Source organism: Bos mutus, chromosome 18, assembly GCF_027580195.1.
Source record: "Bos mutus isolate GX-2022 chromosome 18, NWIPB_WYAK_1.1, whole genome shotgun sequence".
NCBI lineage: Eukaryota > Metazoa > Chordata > Mammalia > Artiodactyla > Bovidae > Bos > Bos mutus.
Window position 1 is genome coordinate 36,755,974 of NC_091634.1, and position 14,224 is coordinate 36,770,197.

Sequence of the window (14,224 nt, forward strand, 5' to 3'; positions counted from 1 at the left end):
ATGCTGGGCTGGGTCCAGAGGGTGCTGCCTCAGCCCCCAGGGACCCCTCAGAAGACCAAGCAAGAGGAGGAGGGGACAGAACCAGAGCCAGAGTTGGAGCCGAAGCCTGAAACAGCTCCCGAGGAGACTGAGCTAGAGGAAGTGTCCCTGGTAAGAACTGAAGGGCCAGGAAGGTCACGCTGGCCTCGCTGCTCAGAGAATCCCCAGCTTGGATCAGTTGCCCCCACCCAGCTTCCAGAACAGAGAAAGTTGGGGCCAAAGTGAAACGTGGGGGGTGGGGGTATCCTGGTTCTGTAATCAGCCAGATAGTAAACATTTTATGCTTTGTAGGTCACGCTATCTCTGTTAATTACTCAATTCTGCCACTGTAGTGTGAGAACAGCCATGGACAATATATAAATGAATGAACATGGTGGCTGTGTTCCAATAAAACTTTATTTGCAAAAACAATCACTAGGCTGGATTTGGCCCACTGGCCATTGTTTTCTAACCTCTAGAGTCTAAAACAGACCTAATCAAAGTAGCCAGGCCCTGAACCATTTGTTGCTAGTCCAGGAGGAGACCAGGAGCTTGCCAGAGATAAACCTACTATATATTAAGCACACTGCTTAGTTCAGCTGGTATTGTTTTGCAGTATGACTTTCTCCTTAAAGGAAGCAGTGTGTTGATATACACACTGCTGCAAACCTCTTAAACATTGTGGACCAGTAACAGTTTGCAGACTGCCACTGGTTCCTGGTACATATCTGGGACAGCTCTAGATTTATGTACATATTTTGTGCACCTGTGCATGTATGCACACCTCTGTGTGTATTTGTGTGTTAATAGACCTGAAATAATGTGTTTATGAGTACATATTTGTGTGTCAGTGCAAAACCACAAGTATATTTGTATACGCCTATATATGTGTATGTGTATGTTTATGTGACTGGCATATACATGTACATGTGTACAAACAAATATCTGTGTCTGGGTCTATATGCAAATGTAAGTGTTTGCACACTTGAGTGGGGCAGCTTTCTGGGCCAGGTGGTAGACCTGGGAGACACTTTGTCCCAGGTGGGAGGTAAGGCCCTAGGATTTCAGAGACCACTGTGAGAATAGAGCTGTTTGTTCCTGTTGGGGCTCGGTTATGGGTGGGTCAAGGGCTGCTCCGCCTGTACCAGGGCTGGCATCACTGGGGGCTCACATGGCCCTGTTTGACCCCTCCAGCCACCAGAGGAGCCCTGCGTGGGGAAGGAAGTGGCTGCGGTTACTCTGGGTCCTCAGGGTGAGTGCTGGAAGCCCTGGCTGGTGGGTGGGGGGAGGGAGGGGAGGGAGAAGGGCTGTATCCTCCGCTTAGAGCCCTGCAGCAGCCCATGAGGCTGGCAGACCCATTTCACAGATGAAGAAACTGAGGCTCAGGAAGCTAAGGGCAGACTCCTGGGGACTTTCTAGCTGAGCTGAGGTAGGACTGCAGGCTTCCAACTCCCTCAGGGTTCTCCCCTCCCCTCTCCTCTGCCTCTGACTTGACCTCCCCAGCAGGTAGAAACGGGCCTCTGAGAGGGTCTAGTCCTAAAGTCAGAGGGACTCTTTCCAGGAACCCAGGAGACTGCTCTCACTCCGCCCACATCCCTCCAGGCTCAGGTCTCTGTGGCTCCTGAAGCTCACAGGTACTACAGCACCCTCCCCTCTCCTCAGGGCCAGCCCCCCACCCAAGCTACGGAGCCACTGAGGGAGCGGGGATGGCCACTGCTCTTTGGTCTGCAGTTATTCCCAAGCAAAGGCCCAGGTGACCTTAGGAATTGGCTGAGGGGAGCCTTGGGCAGAGGAGGGGGTTCTCCTGGGCCAAATCGACCATATGAACAAGAGAAATGGAGGCTGGGGACCAGAGATTTCTCAGTGCTCAGGTGAAATGCAGATTTGGTGTGGCCAGAGCTTCTGATTTTCCCCATGAAGACAGAAATCCAGACTTTCCCACGAAATCTCCCAAAAAGGTCACATTTTAGACCCTGGGTGGTTGCCCCAGTGAGCATGTGTGTGGTGGGGGGTGGGTGGTTGGCTTCAGATGGTGAGTCTGTGATTCTGTCTGGGCTCACAAGCTTCTGTCACAACACCCCACAGGAAACCCTCAACCCTTCCAGAACACAAGACACGAGCCAAGTGCAGGAGGGGCCCCCTGGAGCCAGGCTAACTGGGCACAAGGATAATTGGCTGATGTTTTACTGAGTATCTCAGCAGGGTGGGCTTCAAATGGCATGGGGCAGGCCTGGCCTCGCCAAGCATTGGTGTCCCCCATTTTCCAGAGATGAACACGAGGCTCTTGAAGGGAGTTGATGTGTTTGAAGAATCACAGTGGGAGATAGAGGCTTGGGGTTCAAACCAAGTTCTTTAGGATGCTGTGGACTGCCATGCTGACCAGGGAGGGGTTGGGGGCGTTGAGGGCAGGCCAGTCTCTCTGTCCCTCAGCGGTCCCAGAGGCTGGGTGCTGACCTGGCTCAGGAAGGGTGTGGAGAAGGTTGTCCCGCAGCCCGCCCACAGCAGCAGGCCCTCCCAGAACATTGCTGCAGGCCTGGAGAGTCCAGATCAGGTACTGCTGGGGTTGGGAGCTGCGGTGGGTCAGCGGGTAAGGGGTGGGACGGAGGTCAGCGCACCTGTATCCTTTGCCCACGTCTGTCTGTCTGTCTTTCTCAGCAGGCAGGAGCACAGATCCTTGGGCAGTGCGGCACTGGGGGCTCAGGTAAGGACAGGAGGCCGGATGGCATTATAGTGGTGGCTTTAGAGGCTGCTAGGACTTCGCTAGTGGCTCAGTGGTAAGGAGTCCGCCTGCCAATGCAGGAAATGCAGGTTCAATCCCTGGGTTGGGAAGATCCCCTGAAGAAGGAAATGGTAACCCACTCCAGTATTCTTGCCTGGACAATCCCATGGACAGAGGAGCCTGGAGGGCTACAGTCCATGGGGTCACAAAGATTCAGACATGACTGAGCAACTGAGCACTGAGGGGCTGCTGGGTTGGGCCCAGCTCTGGGGAAAGAGTCCATGGGGCCAGAGCTCATCTGTCTCAGGCCTGGTTCAAACCTGGGTTTGAGTTGGGTTGACCGGGGGCTCTGGGCAGGCCTCTTGCTGCTGACAGGCTTCTTTTCTTTTGCAGATGAACCCAGTGAACCCTCCAGGGCCGAAGACCCCGGGTGCGTCCCTGTCCCCGAGCGCCGTTGTAGTGTGTGTGGTGGGCTCAGCATGCCCAGAGCCCAGGGTCCACCCCTACCTCTATGTATGACCTTGGACAAGCCTCTCGTCTTTTCTGGACCTCACTTTTGTCATCCACAGTATGGGGATGATGGGCCCTGTGCTGCTCATAGATTTTTGTGTTCATTACTGGGAGATCCTCGGATAGGGGCCAAGGCAGGGGTGAGCTGCTTAGGGGTGGGCCTTGTGTAGGTGGGTGCCACATGGAGGTGGGTGCCCAGAGGCAGGGTCTGGGCCACCATGGGGGACAGTAGGGTGCCCAGTTGGCCTCACAGCTGGCCACAGCTTCTGACTTCTCAGGGTGCTTCCCTGGTGGCTCAGACAGTAAAGAATCTGCCTGCAGTGCAGACGTGGGTTCTATTCCTTGGTTGGGAAGATCCCCTGGAGACGGGAAAGCTAACCCACTCTGGTATTCTTGCCTGGAGACGAGCCTGGTGGGCTACAGTCCATGGGGTCACCAAGAGTTGGACACGACTGAGCGACTGACACTCTTGCTCCAGTTGCTCTGACTTCTCAGAACTGACTGAGAGGGTGGCAGGCTGGGTGGTGACTGTGGCAAATGGGGGAGCCCATGTCCTACTCCTGGGAGGGGCCTCACTGAGCTCCACCTGCCTGTGCCTTGTTAGACTGTCGGGTCCTTGAACTCAGGTGTGTTTGTCTAGGTCACTGCCAAACCCCTAGTGACCAGCACAGTGCCTGCTGTACAAAGCCGACTGAGCACAGGAGAGATGAATGAATGAATATACAGTCACACATACCATTCATACATTGACTCATTGCTCCCGCTTTCTTTCTATTTCTTTTGTCCCCTGGAGGCTGCCTAGGTCATGGATCCCCAGGGTTACTCTGGAGACTAGTGAGACCAGTAAAGCCATTAAGGATGAAGGCATCCAGAGGACTTGACAGCTTTCTTTTGGGCCACACCTGGGAGATGGGTTCCCCTGGGAGCATGGAGCTTCCCTGAAGAGAGTGGGGCTGCCTGGAATAGATGGATCTGGGGACCCAGTGTTTATCCCAGAGCCAGCTATGTAATTAGTGGGGCCCACTGCAAAATGAAAATACAGGATTAAGATGGTGACAATAGAGCATTAAACCAAACATGAGCCTTTCTAAGTATGGGGCCCTGTGTGACCACACTGTTCACATACCCATGAAGCCAGACTTCTCTGTGCCAGTCACAGGGAGCACCCCTCACCCCCATGCTGCATTCATGTCCGCAAGCAGCCCCAACTCTCATCTGCTGCCCAGGAGGCCAAGGCTGGGCCTGTGGTTCCAGAGCCTTGTCCAGCCTTGGGTCAGAATTTCAGTTTGGCAGAAGTCCCCTACCACTGGAAGCCCTTTAAGAGTATGCAGTCCCAGGTTCCCACTGTGCAGAACGGGAGCCGGGGAAGGGCTGATCACTTGAGTTTGCTCAGCTGACCGCTGGCCCCTCTGCAGGCCTGGGCCCTGGCTCCTCCGGTGGTTCGAACAGAATCTGGAGAAAATGCTGCCTCAGCCCCCGAAAATCTCTGAGGTGAGTTGAAGAAAAGGGAGAGCAGGCAGCTGACTACCCAGGAAGGGCCCACCTACTCCAGCAAGTGCTCCTCACCCCTGGGACCCTTGGTGGGGGACGGGTGCTCTCCTCCCTGCAGGGTCCTTAGTGGGGAGGAGTGGCTGCAAGAGGGGATACGGGTGGAGGGGAAGAGTGGGCGGGGCTGGCCAGGGCCTGAGCGCACCTGACCTCTTCCTCCGTCATGTCATTTCCTGTTTTGACCCAGGGCTGGAGCGATGAGCCTACAGATGCTGCCTTGGGTCCAGGTACAGGGAAGGGACCTGGGGAGGGGCTGCCTGGGATAGTCACAGACTGGGCTGGGGGTACAAATGGGGCTCCAAGGGTGCTCGGGGAGTGGTTCAGCTTGCAGGGAACTGGCTGTTGTGGGAACCCTGAAACCCCTTCCCTAGTCCAGGCTGGGAAGCCGGGGACAGCCTCGTCAAGGCCTGGACAAGACCCTGCACCTCAGCTCCATGTCTGTCTGAAGATGGGGGCAGTTAACATGGTCCCGAAGGGCTCCCCACTCAGTCACATTGGCACCTCGAATCTGGATCCCATGCCCTTAGGGGTTGCATGGAGCCCCGCCACGTCATCCTTACTTCCTTCCTCTCTGTTACTTAGAGCCCCCAGGACCCGCCTTGGAGATCAAGCCCATGCCGCAGGCCCAGGAGAGCCCCTCCCTGCCAGCTCCTGGCCCCCCGGAGCCTGAGGAGGAACCGATCCCAGAGCCCCAGCCCACTATCCAAGCCTCCTCCCTGCCGCCCCCGCAGGACTCTGCCAGGTGAGCCCCTCAAACACCTCTGCTCCCACAGGCAGCAGGCTCAGTGCCTGGCCCCAGCCCAGTACCGCACCCACCAACCCACCACCCCCCTGCCCCCCCCAAAACAAGTCTTTTAAATTAGAAAAGTAACACATGCAGCTGGGAGAAAATTCCAGCGGGTTTGCAGCGCCCCCTCCCTGGGCCATCACATCTGCAGCTTCTCCTGCTTCTGCACAATTCCGAGATGCAGACGAGCTCGGAGAACATTTCTCCTGCAAACGTACATACCCGGCAGCAGCAAACTCTAGATACGCTAGACTCTAGTAGTAGATTCCAGTTCATCTCACTTTTTTTTAACCTAAAAATATATCTTAGAGGTGGTTTTTACACATAAAGGTCAGTTCCACTCTTTCGGCAGCTGCATACTACTTCATTATACCCATGTACCAGCTTTTATTTAACCATTTGATGGACATTTAGGTGGGTTTCCACTCTTGGAACAGATAATATACTTGTACAGGCATCATCGCGTTCATGTGCAAGCGAATCAGAGGAAATGGAGTTGTTGGCTCAAAGGATACACGCATTTAAAATCAGGATGGCTACTTCCCGGGTGGTCCAGTAGTTAGGACTCCACTGTTCCAGTGCAGGGGACACGGGTTCGATCTCTGGTTGGGAAATTAAGATCCCTCATGCCATGTGGCCAAAAAAATAAAATCAAGATAGGTACTGCTAAGTGCTCCCACCCTGGCAGTGAGTGAGGGGCTGGAAATGAATCTTAGAGGTGGGGTGGAGGGTAGCGGGGGACTGAGTTACTTGCTGGGGTCTGAACAGTCACCAGAGGCTCACCTGGGGAGGCCAGGGATGGGGCAGCGGTGTTCAGGCCTCGGCACTTGGGCTCTGGTTCATCTTCTGGCGGGTTGCTACCTGCCTTGGGGAGGGGTCTGACTCTAGCCTCAGTCTTCCTATGAGTTCTCCTGCCTGGACATGGCCCCTTCTCTCTCTCCCACTTGCAGGTTGATGGCGTGGATCCTGCACAGGCTGGAGATGGCCCTGCCACAGCCAGTGATCCGTGGGAAGGGTGGGGAGCAGGTGGGTGCTGTCTGAGGGAGTAGGGGTCCTGGGTCGTGGTGGTGGGAGGGTCCTGGGAGCTCAGACAAGGGTGAGATTGTCCCTGGTCGGGGAGGGCACAGACGGAAGATGGGAGCCTGCAACCAGAACTCAGCCCCACTAGCCTGCCTGTCTGCATGGCTCATGTCCATTCCACATACACACACTCTCTGGTCACTGTAACCACAGTGACTGCCTGTCCGCTGGTCACAGTCACTGGGGAGGTGCTTCCATGGGGGGAGCAGGGAGGATGTGGGATGCAGAGGAGGAGCCTCCCAGGAGCATCAAGGAGGACTTCCTAGTAGAGGTGGCCTGCAAGCTGAGACCTGAAGGAGGAGTAAGAAGAGGGTGGGTGAAAATGAAGGGGCTGGTGTAGGAAGGGTCCTTTAGGCAGGAGGTCAGTATGCGCAAAGGCCCAGAGACAAGCAAGGCCCGGAATCTTCTAGGAAGAAGTGGGGCTCGTGGGAAGCCACCAGGCCCTGTGTGCATTTCTGACGATCTAGAGCTCCCACATGGGTTGGAGAGGGGAGCAGGGCACCCTACCTTGCCCTCTCCAAGAACCCGCCGCCTGGCCTTTCTCCCTTGGACACAATTGAACATTTTCATAGAAGCATCTGGAATGGGAGGCCTGGGTGGTAGTCCCCCTGTAGTTCAAGGTGGACAGGAAGCTCCAGGACTGCTTCCCTGCCGGCTGACCCCTCAGGCTCCATGTTTACACACCCTCTGTGGGCAGCAGAGGAAGGAACAGCTTTGGAGCTCCCCAAGAGGAGGGAAGGGGGGTGTCCAGCAGCAGGAATGATTAGTGGGTGAAGATGCACTGACTGAGTGGGGGTCTCTGAGGATGGGCTGGCGGGGAGAGGCCTGCGTGCAGATGGAGCTTTGAGAGAACCCTCAGGGGAGGATGGGAGAGGGTTTTCATGCATAGAGAACCAGAGAGAGGGCAACCAAGGCAGGTGCCCACCTGGGCAAAGGAGCTGAGGTGGGACCAGGCAAGCGGTGAGCCTGATAGGGGAATGACGAGTGCAGCGGGCCACTCTAAGGGGAAGGGAGTGTCTCGGATGCTGTGAGGAGACCCTCTTACTCCTGGCGTGCCAGGAGTGCTGACTGAAGCAGGAAGGCCGGTAAGGAGCCCACAGAAACTGTTTCCCCATTTCTCCCCCCATACAGGAGTCTGATGCCCCAGTGACATGTGACGTGCAGACCAGTAAGTGACACCTTAGTGGGTCCTTGTGTGCGTCTCCATGGGGGTTGTTTGGTCTGAGTACGTATGGGCCAGGCAAGGACATGGGGATGGCTGGGGTAGCCAGTCTCCAGACCTGGATCTGGGAGAGCCCACGCTCTGCAGGCCACACTTCAGGTCAGCCTGGCCGGGTAGCCAGAGCCTGGCCCAGAATCAGAGGCGGTTGGAGACCCCCTCCTGGGGACCGGGGAGCCGAGGGGATGGGCACATATTCAGGAACTTGGCCTGCCTGCCAGCTTCTATCCAGAAAAAATAATTCTGAGATCAAGTCGGATGAGCCTCCCTTCCTGCGAGGAAGCCCTGGAGAGAGTGTCCCATGGTCCCCTGGGCTAGTGGGTTTGGCTCAGCAGAGTCCCTGGTTATGGGGTGAAAGGAGAGAGATGAGCTTTCTATGGGGGTACTGGACGCCTTGAGCTGGGAGGGCATCCCCTTGCCTGTGGGGGGTATGTATTGCTTTTTATCTCAGCCCTGCAGGAGGACTGGGGCCTGGAGGGGAGGGCTGAGATCCAAAATCTGCTCTTCCTTCATGTCATGGCCTCTGGAAAGGCATGTGGGATATGGGGCACCCACACATCCATTCATGTGTTCATAAATGCTCATGGAGGGCTGCTCTGTGCCAGGCCTGTGATGAGAGCTGGAGGTGAGCGGAGCAGAGTTCAGGTCAAGGGCAGTGGCCCTCTTTCACCCTGGACACAGGCCCTCAGAATGTGGGCCCTGGGTGTCCCAGAGCTGCCTGCCCCAGCCCCACTATGGTGGCCTTTATGACCCACTCCAGTATTCTTGCCTGGAGAATCTCATGGACAGAGGAGCTGGCGGGCTGCAGTCTATGGGGTCAGCGTTGGACATGACTGAAGCGATTTAGCGCACGTGGTCACTCCGACACAGGGCAGCATGCGCAGACTGGCTGATTGTGGAGCTCAGGCATGGGAGGCGATGGGGTTTGTATAATCAGGGTAGTGTCTTGAAGGGAAGGCTCAGAGCAGGGTTCACTCAGTCTCGAGCTCACGGCCACACTAAAGGGTGCAGAGCAGGGCTGCCCACGGCTATTGGGGTGGGCAGAAGGGCAGAAATGTGCCCAAGGTCACAGAGCAGTTGTCATGGGGCAGTGACTAGAGTCCCTTGGGCCCAGCAGCAGCTGCTTAGCCAGGCCAAGGTTAGAGGACCGGAAGCCCTTCCCTGGAACAGAGACCCATCCCCTCCACCCTCAGGGGCCAGTGAGAGATCTGAGGATGGACCTTCACTCCCCATCTGCCCTCTGAACCCGCTCCCTGATCCTCTGAAAGCCAGCTGCAGGCAGGACCTAGCTGTGTGCCTGGAGCATGTGGGTCATGAATGAAACTAGGGTGTGTCAGTTTCCTAGGGCTGCCGTAACAAAGACCAGAAATGGATACCCTCAAACGGCAGAAATGTATTCTCTCTCAGTTCAGGAAGCTGGAAGTCTACAATTGAAGTGTTGGTAGGGTTGGCTCTGGGGCTCTGAGGTGGGCACCGTGCCGCACCTCTCTCCTGGCTCCAGTGGCTGCTGGCCATCCTTGATGCCCCTTGGCATCTAGCTGCCCTCCAAGCTCTGCCTTTTCTGTGTCCGCCAAACCTCCCTCTCATGTCTTCTATAAGGAGGTGTCATTGGGTTTAGGTCCCTCCCATTCTAAATCCAGCATCACTTCACCCTGAGATCTTTAACTAGTGATACCTGCAAAAACTCACTTCCCAATAAGGTCCCACTCACAGGTAACAGGGGTTAGGACTGGGATATAGTTTCTTGGGGTGAACACTGTTCAGATAAGGGTGACCCCTCCCCTGCCCGGTCTCCCAGATCCCCCCATCCTTTCGCTCATTCACTCCCTCTGCCTGTCCACCCCGCCACCCACTCCTCTGTCTTCTCCTTTGTTTCAGGGGTGGTGGCAGCTGGAAGCCTCTGAAACAAAAGGGAAGGGAGCCTGGGAGAGTGCAGATGGACACATGGACAGATGGATGGAAGGAAAGAAGGGTGCCCTGAAGAGAAGACCTGCTGGGGAGGGGAATGAGGTGGCCATTGAACTCCCTACCCTCCTTGAACCCCCTGCTGCCCACCCCCGCCACCAATCCCAGGCAGGGTGACGGGGAGCCAGTCCCAGAACTGCCTCTCAGAGACTAAGGCTGCCCTTTTCCACCTGAGCAAGGGGAAGGCCAACCTGGCAGCCTGTAGGGTTTAGGCTGGACAGCGGGAAGACCTCCCACCAGAAGGCTGCAGGGACGCCCACGGGCATGGCTTTCAAAGGACACCCACACAGTTCTCAGGATGGTGCCTGACGCACTCAGCGCCCCCACGGGACAGTTTTTCCCGAAAGAGGATCTCCTTAGGCTTGGCCATGTTCTCCCCCTCCAAAATTTGGGGGCCACTAGTGGATGACATCACATGCTTTAACTGACATTAAAAAGCATATGGTAGTACATCAAACTTGTGATTGCATGATGTTACTGCTCCGGGTAAGGCTAAAGGGAGTACTTAGGCTTGAGACGTGGGTGAATTAATATGGCCCGCATATTGGGGTTGTTGGAAGGAGTCAGCCAGGGGTCCTGAGCCAGTTGCCCTGGGTCCCAGCTGACCCACAAGATGTCTTTGTTTCGGGCAAGGAGGATTTTAAACATTGGCATTAGTTGTCAACATTGAAAAATCAGGTGGCTTGGCACAGAAAAACCTGGCTTCTCTTGACAACTGGGAATATCAGGCTGTCATGGTCCCACACTGTGCGTTGGGGACAGTCTGAGTGGCAGCTGCCACCTGAGAGCAGGTGGCACCCTCCACTGTCATCTCCCCAGCTACATAGGCCTTTGAGTTTTGAGACCCCCGAGGTCTCAGACTGGCAACGAGGGGAGGGCAAGCTGGTAGAGGGAACAGGGTGAACATATGCCTGGCGGTGAGAGTATACAGGGAGAGGGCTGGGCACTTCAGCTAATCTGGAGCCCTGAGTCCTTGATGTAGAAAACTAGAAAAGTCAGGGCCTGATGTCAGGGGACTAGGCTGTAGGTGACGGGGAGCTGTTGGAGGTGGCTGAGCAGGGCAGTGACTTCACAGAGATTACTCTGAGGCCAAGCAAGCATCGGAGGCAGAGAAGGCCACTGAAGCAGGGGTTCTTGAACTTCAGGTGACATCTGGGGGTGGCTATGAAGAATGTCCCACGCCCAGATCTTCCAATTTAAAGAGTGTGGGAGCCTGATAATCTGCACTTTCAAGAAGCACCCACTTGCTCAGATGATTCTGACGGAGGTGTAGTGGAGAGGACCACACTTTGAGAAATACCCAGTTACTGAGGAATTAGTGCTTCAGGGGCCAGACGATGCGGGTCTGGGCTAGCAAGAGACAGAGAGAGCGGGTGTCATGACCCAGGCGTGCCAGGGAGGATGGGGGTTTTAAGTCCAGGCCAGGGCTTTGCCAGCAACCCAGGGACCGGGTGGGAGCCTTGGCCTAGAATCCATGCCCCTGGGCTCCCTGTCAAGTGGTCTTAGAAGCAATAGCTCTCTCCCTGTATGGGGCTATCGACCTGCGCTGCTGGAGTCAGGACCCCATTTGGCTGCCCTGAAGACCGCCCTAGTCTGGGAGGATACTGCACAGGAAGGGGTGTGCCCTGAGGCACTCCAGGGTGAAGTTTAAGCCCCGGATGGAGCAGCAGTTTCCATGTGAGTTTGAGCATCCATAGCGCTTCGTGGTCCCATCTGTGACCTGGGTGCCTGGACGGACCCTGGAAAAGCCGAAAGAGCTGAGAGTCAGATGCCTGCGGAGAGGGTCCCACCTTACAGCTCCAGGGACAGGAGGGCCCCGCCCCAGGATCGGTACCCCCTGCCTGCCTTTCTGACTGGTAATCTCAGGCACCATCCTGTTCTTTGGCTATAAAATGGGGACAGGCCTGGCACAGAGATGAAAGGAGAAAATGCTTGTAAAATGCCTACTCACTAATTAGTACCTAAAGAGAGAGGGTTAACGAGAGGGAAAGCAAGGATGTGAGCAAGGATGGCATCCAACGCCTGTCATGGGGTGGCTGCCAGTGCCGGGCAGGTGCTTCTGGGGCATGCTTGTCACCTAGGATAGCACCTGGGAAGTGAGTCAGGGGACCTGGCCCTGCCTCTGGCATCCTGTGTGGCCTTAGACAAGTCACTCAGCCTCTCTGGTCTATAAAATGGGGAGAGGACTGTTCTTACTGCGAAAGCTCATGAGCTCACGGGTCAGGGGATATTCTGTCCTATGGGTGACCCCTGGGTGTCAAGCAGGAACTTGCACCCTCAAGGCGTGGTCCAAACGAAGATCCCACACCAAGGCTGGGTGACAACATAGAACAGCAAGCACCTATGACCTGTATGTCCCACCACTGGGTTCAGGGCCACAGTGGGAGGGTCTTCCCTGGTCAGAATCCAGGGTGCTTAGAGGGATAGGGGAGATAGGACTGTAGTCCAGGATGTGGTGGGCACCTCCTCTGTGAAGCAGGATAACATCCGTACCTGGAAGACAGGAGGCAGGAGTGGGGAGTGAGAACTCTTGGAAGGCAGACTGCCCCTGAGCCTGGCATGAGGGAAACACCCTATAAAAGAAAGCCTTAATCTGCATCTCAGTTTGCTCATCTGTAAAATGGGGAATAAAACATAAAAGAGGGAAAATAAAATGGGGATAATAGTTATTCCCACTTCAAAAGGTTGATGTGAGGACTAATTGAGTTAATCCATGTAGGTCACTTAGTACCGGGCCTGGCACATAGTAAATGCTCAATAAGTGTAGCTGGTGCTATTGTTGTTACTATCCTGCACTATGAACAATAACTCCCAGAGTCAGAGGAGAAGACTTGAGGCCAGCTTCCACTGAAAGTCACCATTAGTAATTCACACCTGGCTTCAGGCCCACCAAGAACCCTGGAGCTTTTGGGGACCACCTGCTCCCAGGTAATCTTCACCTTTCTCCCCTTTCTCCTGTCTGGGGGTGGGCTCAAGCTCCTGAAGAACTTCCCCTGCACCCACTTCTGCCACGCTCACAGCCCCACTTTCTCTGCCAGGGACCAGAGTCCACGGAGTAATGTTGAAAGTGAGACCACGTCCATGAGAAAGTCAAGTTCCCTTGGAGCTGGAGCCTCCAGTTCAAGAGAAAATCTTTCTAGACTTCCAGAGGCAGGTTCTGAGATTATGGGCATGAAGTGTGCTGTCGGCAGGGGTGGCATCTGGAGAACAGGCAGTGAACAAGCTCTCTCTGTAGCCCTCGGGACATTCCAGGCCATTGCACCTTGATACGGCAGGGTGGACTTTGAGCATAGGTCTCATGGTGTCACCTACAATTCTGTGTTTGGAAGCATCATTTCTGTACAGACCTCCAGGAATGAGGCCCTGCTGAGAAACAAAGACTAACTATAATTGAAAAGTGACAGTGTCAGTTGCTCAGTTGTGTCCGACTCTTTGTGACCCCATGGACTATAGCCCGCCCGGCTCCTCATTCCATAGGATTCTCCAGACAAGAATACTGGAGTGGGTTGCCCTTCCCTTCTCCAGATGAGATCTTCCTGACCCAAGGATCGAACCTGGGTCTCCTGCATTGCAGGCAGATTCTTTACCATCTGAGCCACCAGAGAAGCCTTGTCTCAAAAGGAAAAAGAGAGGGGGAACTAATGGAAGGAGACAGGGTGAATTATTGTGGGCTTCAGCCCATCACTTTAGCACTGGCCTGGTTGTCAGTGGTCCCAGTGATAACTGCTGTTTCCACTGCTTGGCTGAGAACTGGCACATGGCTGGTGATGACCAAGGCTCCCTGTGTGGTCCCTGGGACTCAGAGGCCCAGGCCCACTCTCTCCCATACCCCGTGTCCCCTGTAGTCAGCATCCTCCCTGGAGAGCAAGAGGAGTCGCATCTCATCCTAGAAGAGGTTGACCCTCACTGGGAGGAAGATGAACACCAGGAGGGCAGCACCAGCACCAGCCCGCAGACCTCAGAGGCAGCTCCAGCTGATGAAGAGAAGGGCGAGGTGGTGGAGCAGATGCCCAGGTGGGAGCCAGAGAAGGCCCTGAAAAAAAGATTGTCTGGGAAGATAACAGGCATATGGTACAGAATCCCCATATGCAAAAGAGCAGAGAGCTGGGACCAAACCTACCTTCTCCTCCCTCTCCCTCCCACCAGATACACATCTTTCTCCCCATGGGCACGACAGCTGCCAAGGTTCTTCTGTAACTTTCCAGGGCCTATCTGAGCATATGTGATCATGGATTCCCTTCATTTTTTGCACAAAAGATAGCATATCACATCCATCGATCTTACTACATTCATTCAACAATGTACCTTGAGGTCTTTCCACATTGATAACATGGAGATCATACTCATTTTTTTCAACAACTGCATAGAATTTCATTGT

The 14,224-nt window shown here is 55.1% G+C and overlaps 1 protein-coding gene across 1 annotated transcript in view; it reads left to right on the forward strand.

Annotated features, from left to right (window-relative positions):
* The window catches only part of CNGB1 (cyclic nucleotide gated channel subunit beta 1), a 66,349-nt gene continuing 52,125 nt past the window's right edge, over window positions 1-14,224 (forward strand). Inside the window, exons 1-12 of the mRNA XM_070386849.1 lie at window positions 1-150; window positions 1,213-1,270; window positions 1,580-1,652; window positions 2,449-2,569; window positions 2,674-2,719; window positions 3,131-3,167; window positions 4,663-4,738; window positions 4,983-5,022; window positions 5,378-5,537; window positions 6,533-6,608; window positions 7,794-7,830; window positions 13,692-13,860. Coding sequence (XP_070242950.1) covers window positions 1-150; window positions 1,213-1,270; window positions 1,580-1,652; window positions 2,449-2,569; window positions 2,674-2,719; window positions 3,131-3,167; window positions 4,663-4,738; window positions 4,983-5,022; window positions 5,378-5,537; window positions 6,533-6,608; window positions 7,794-7,830; window positions 13,692-13,860 — 1,043 coding nt within the window. The remainder of the gene's footprint in view (window positions 151-1,212; window positions 1,271-1,579; window positions 1,653-2,448; window positions 2,570-2,673; window positions 2,720-3,130; window positions 3,168-4,662; window positions 4,739-4,982; window positions 5,023-5,377; window positions 5,538-6,532; window positions 6,609-7,793; window positions 7,831-13,691; window positions 13,861-14,224) is intronic.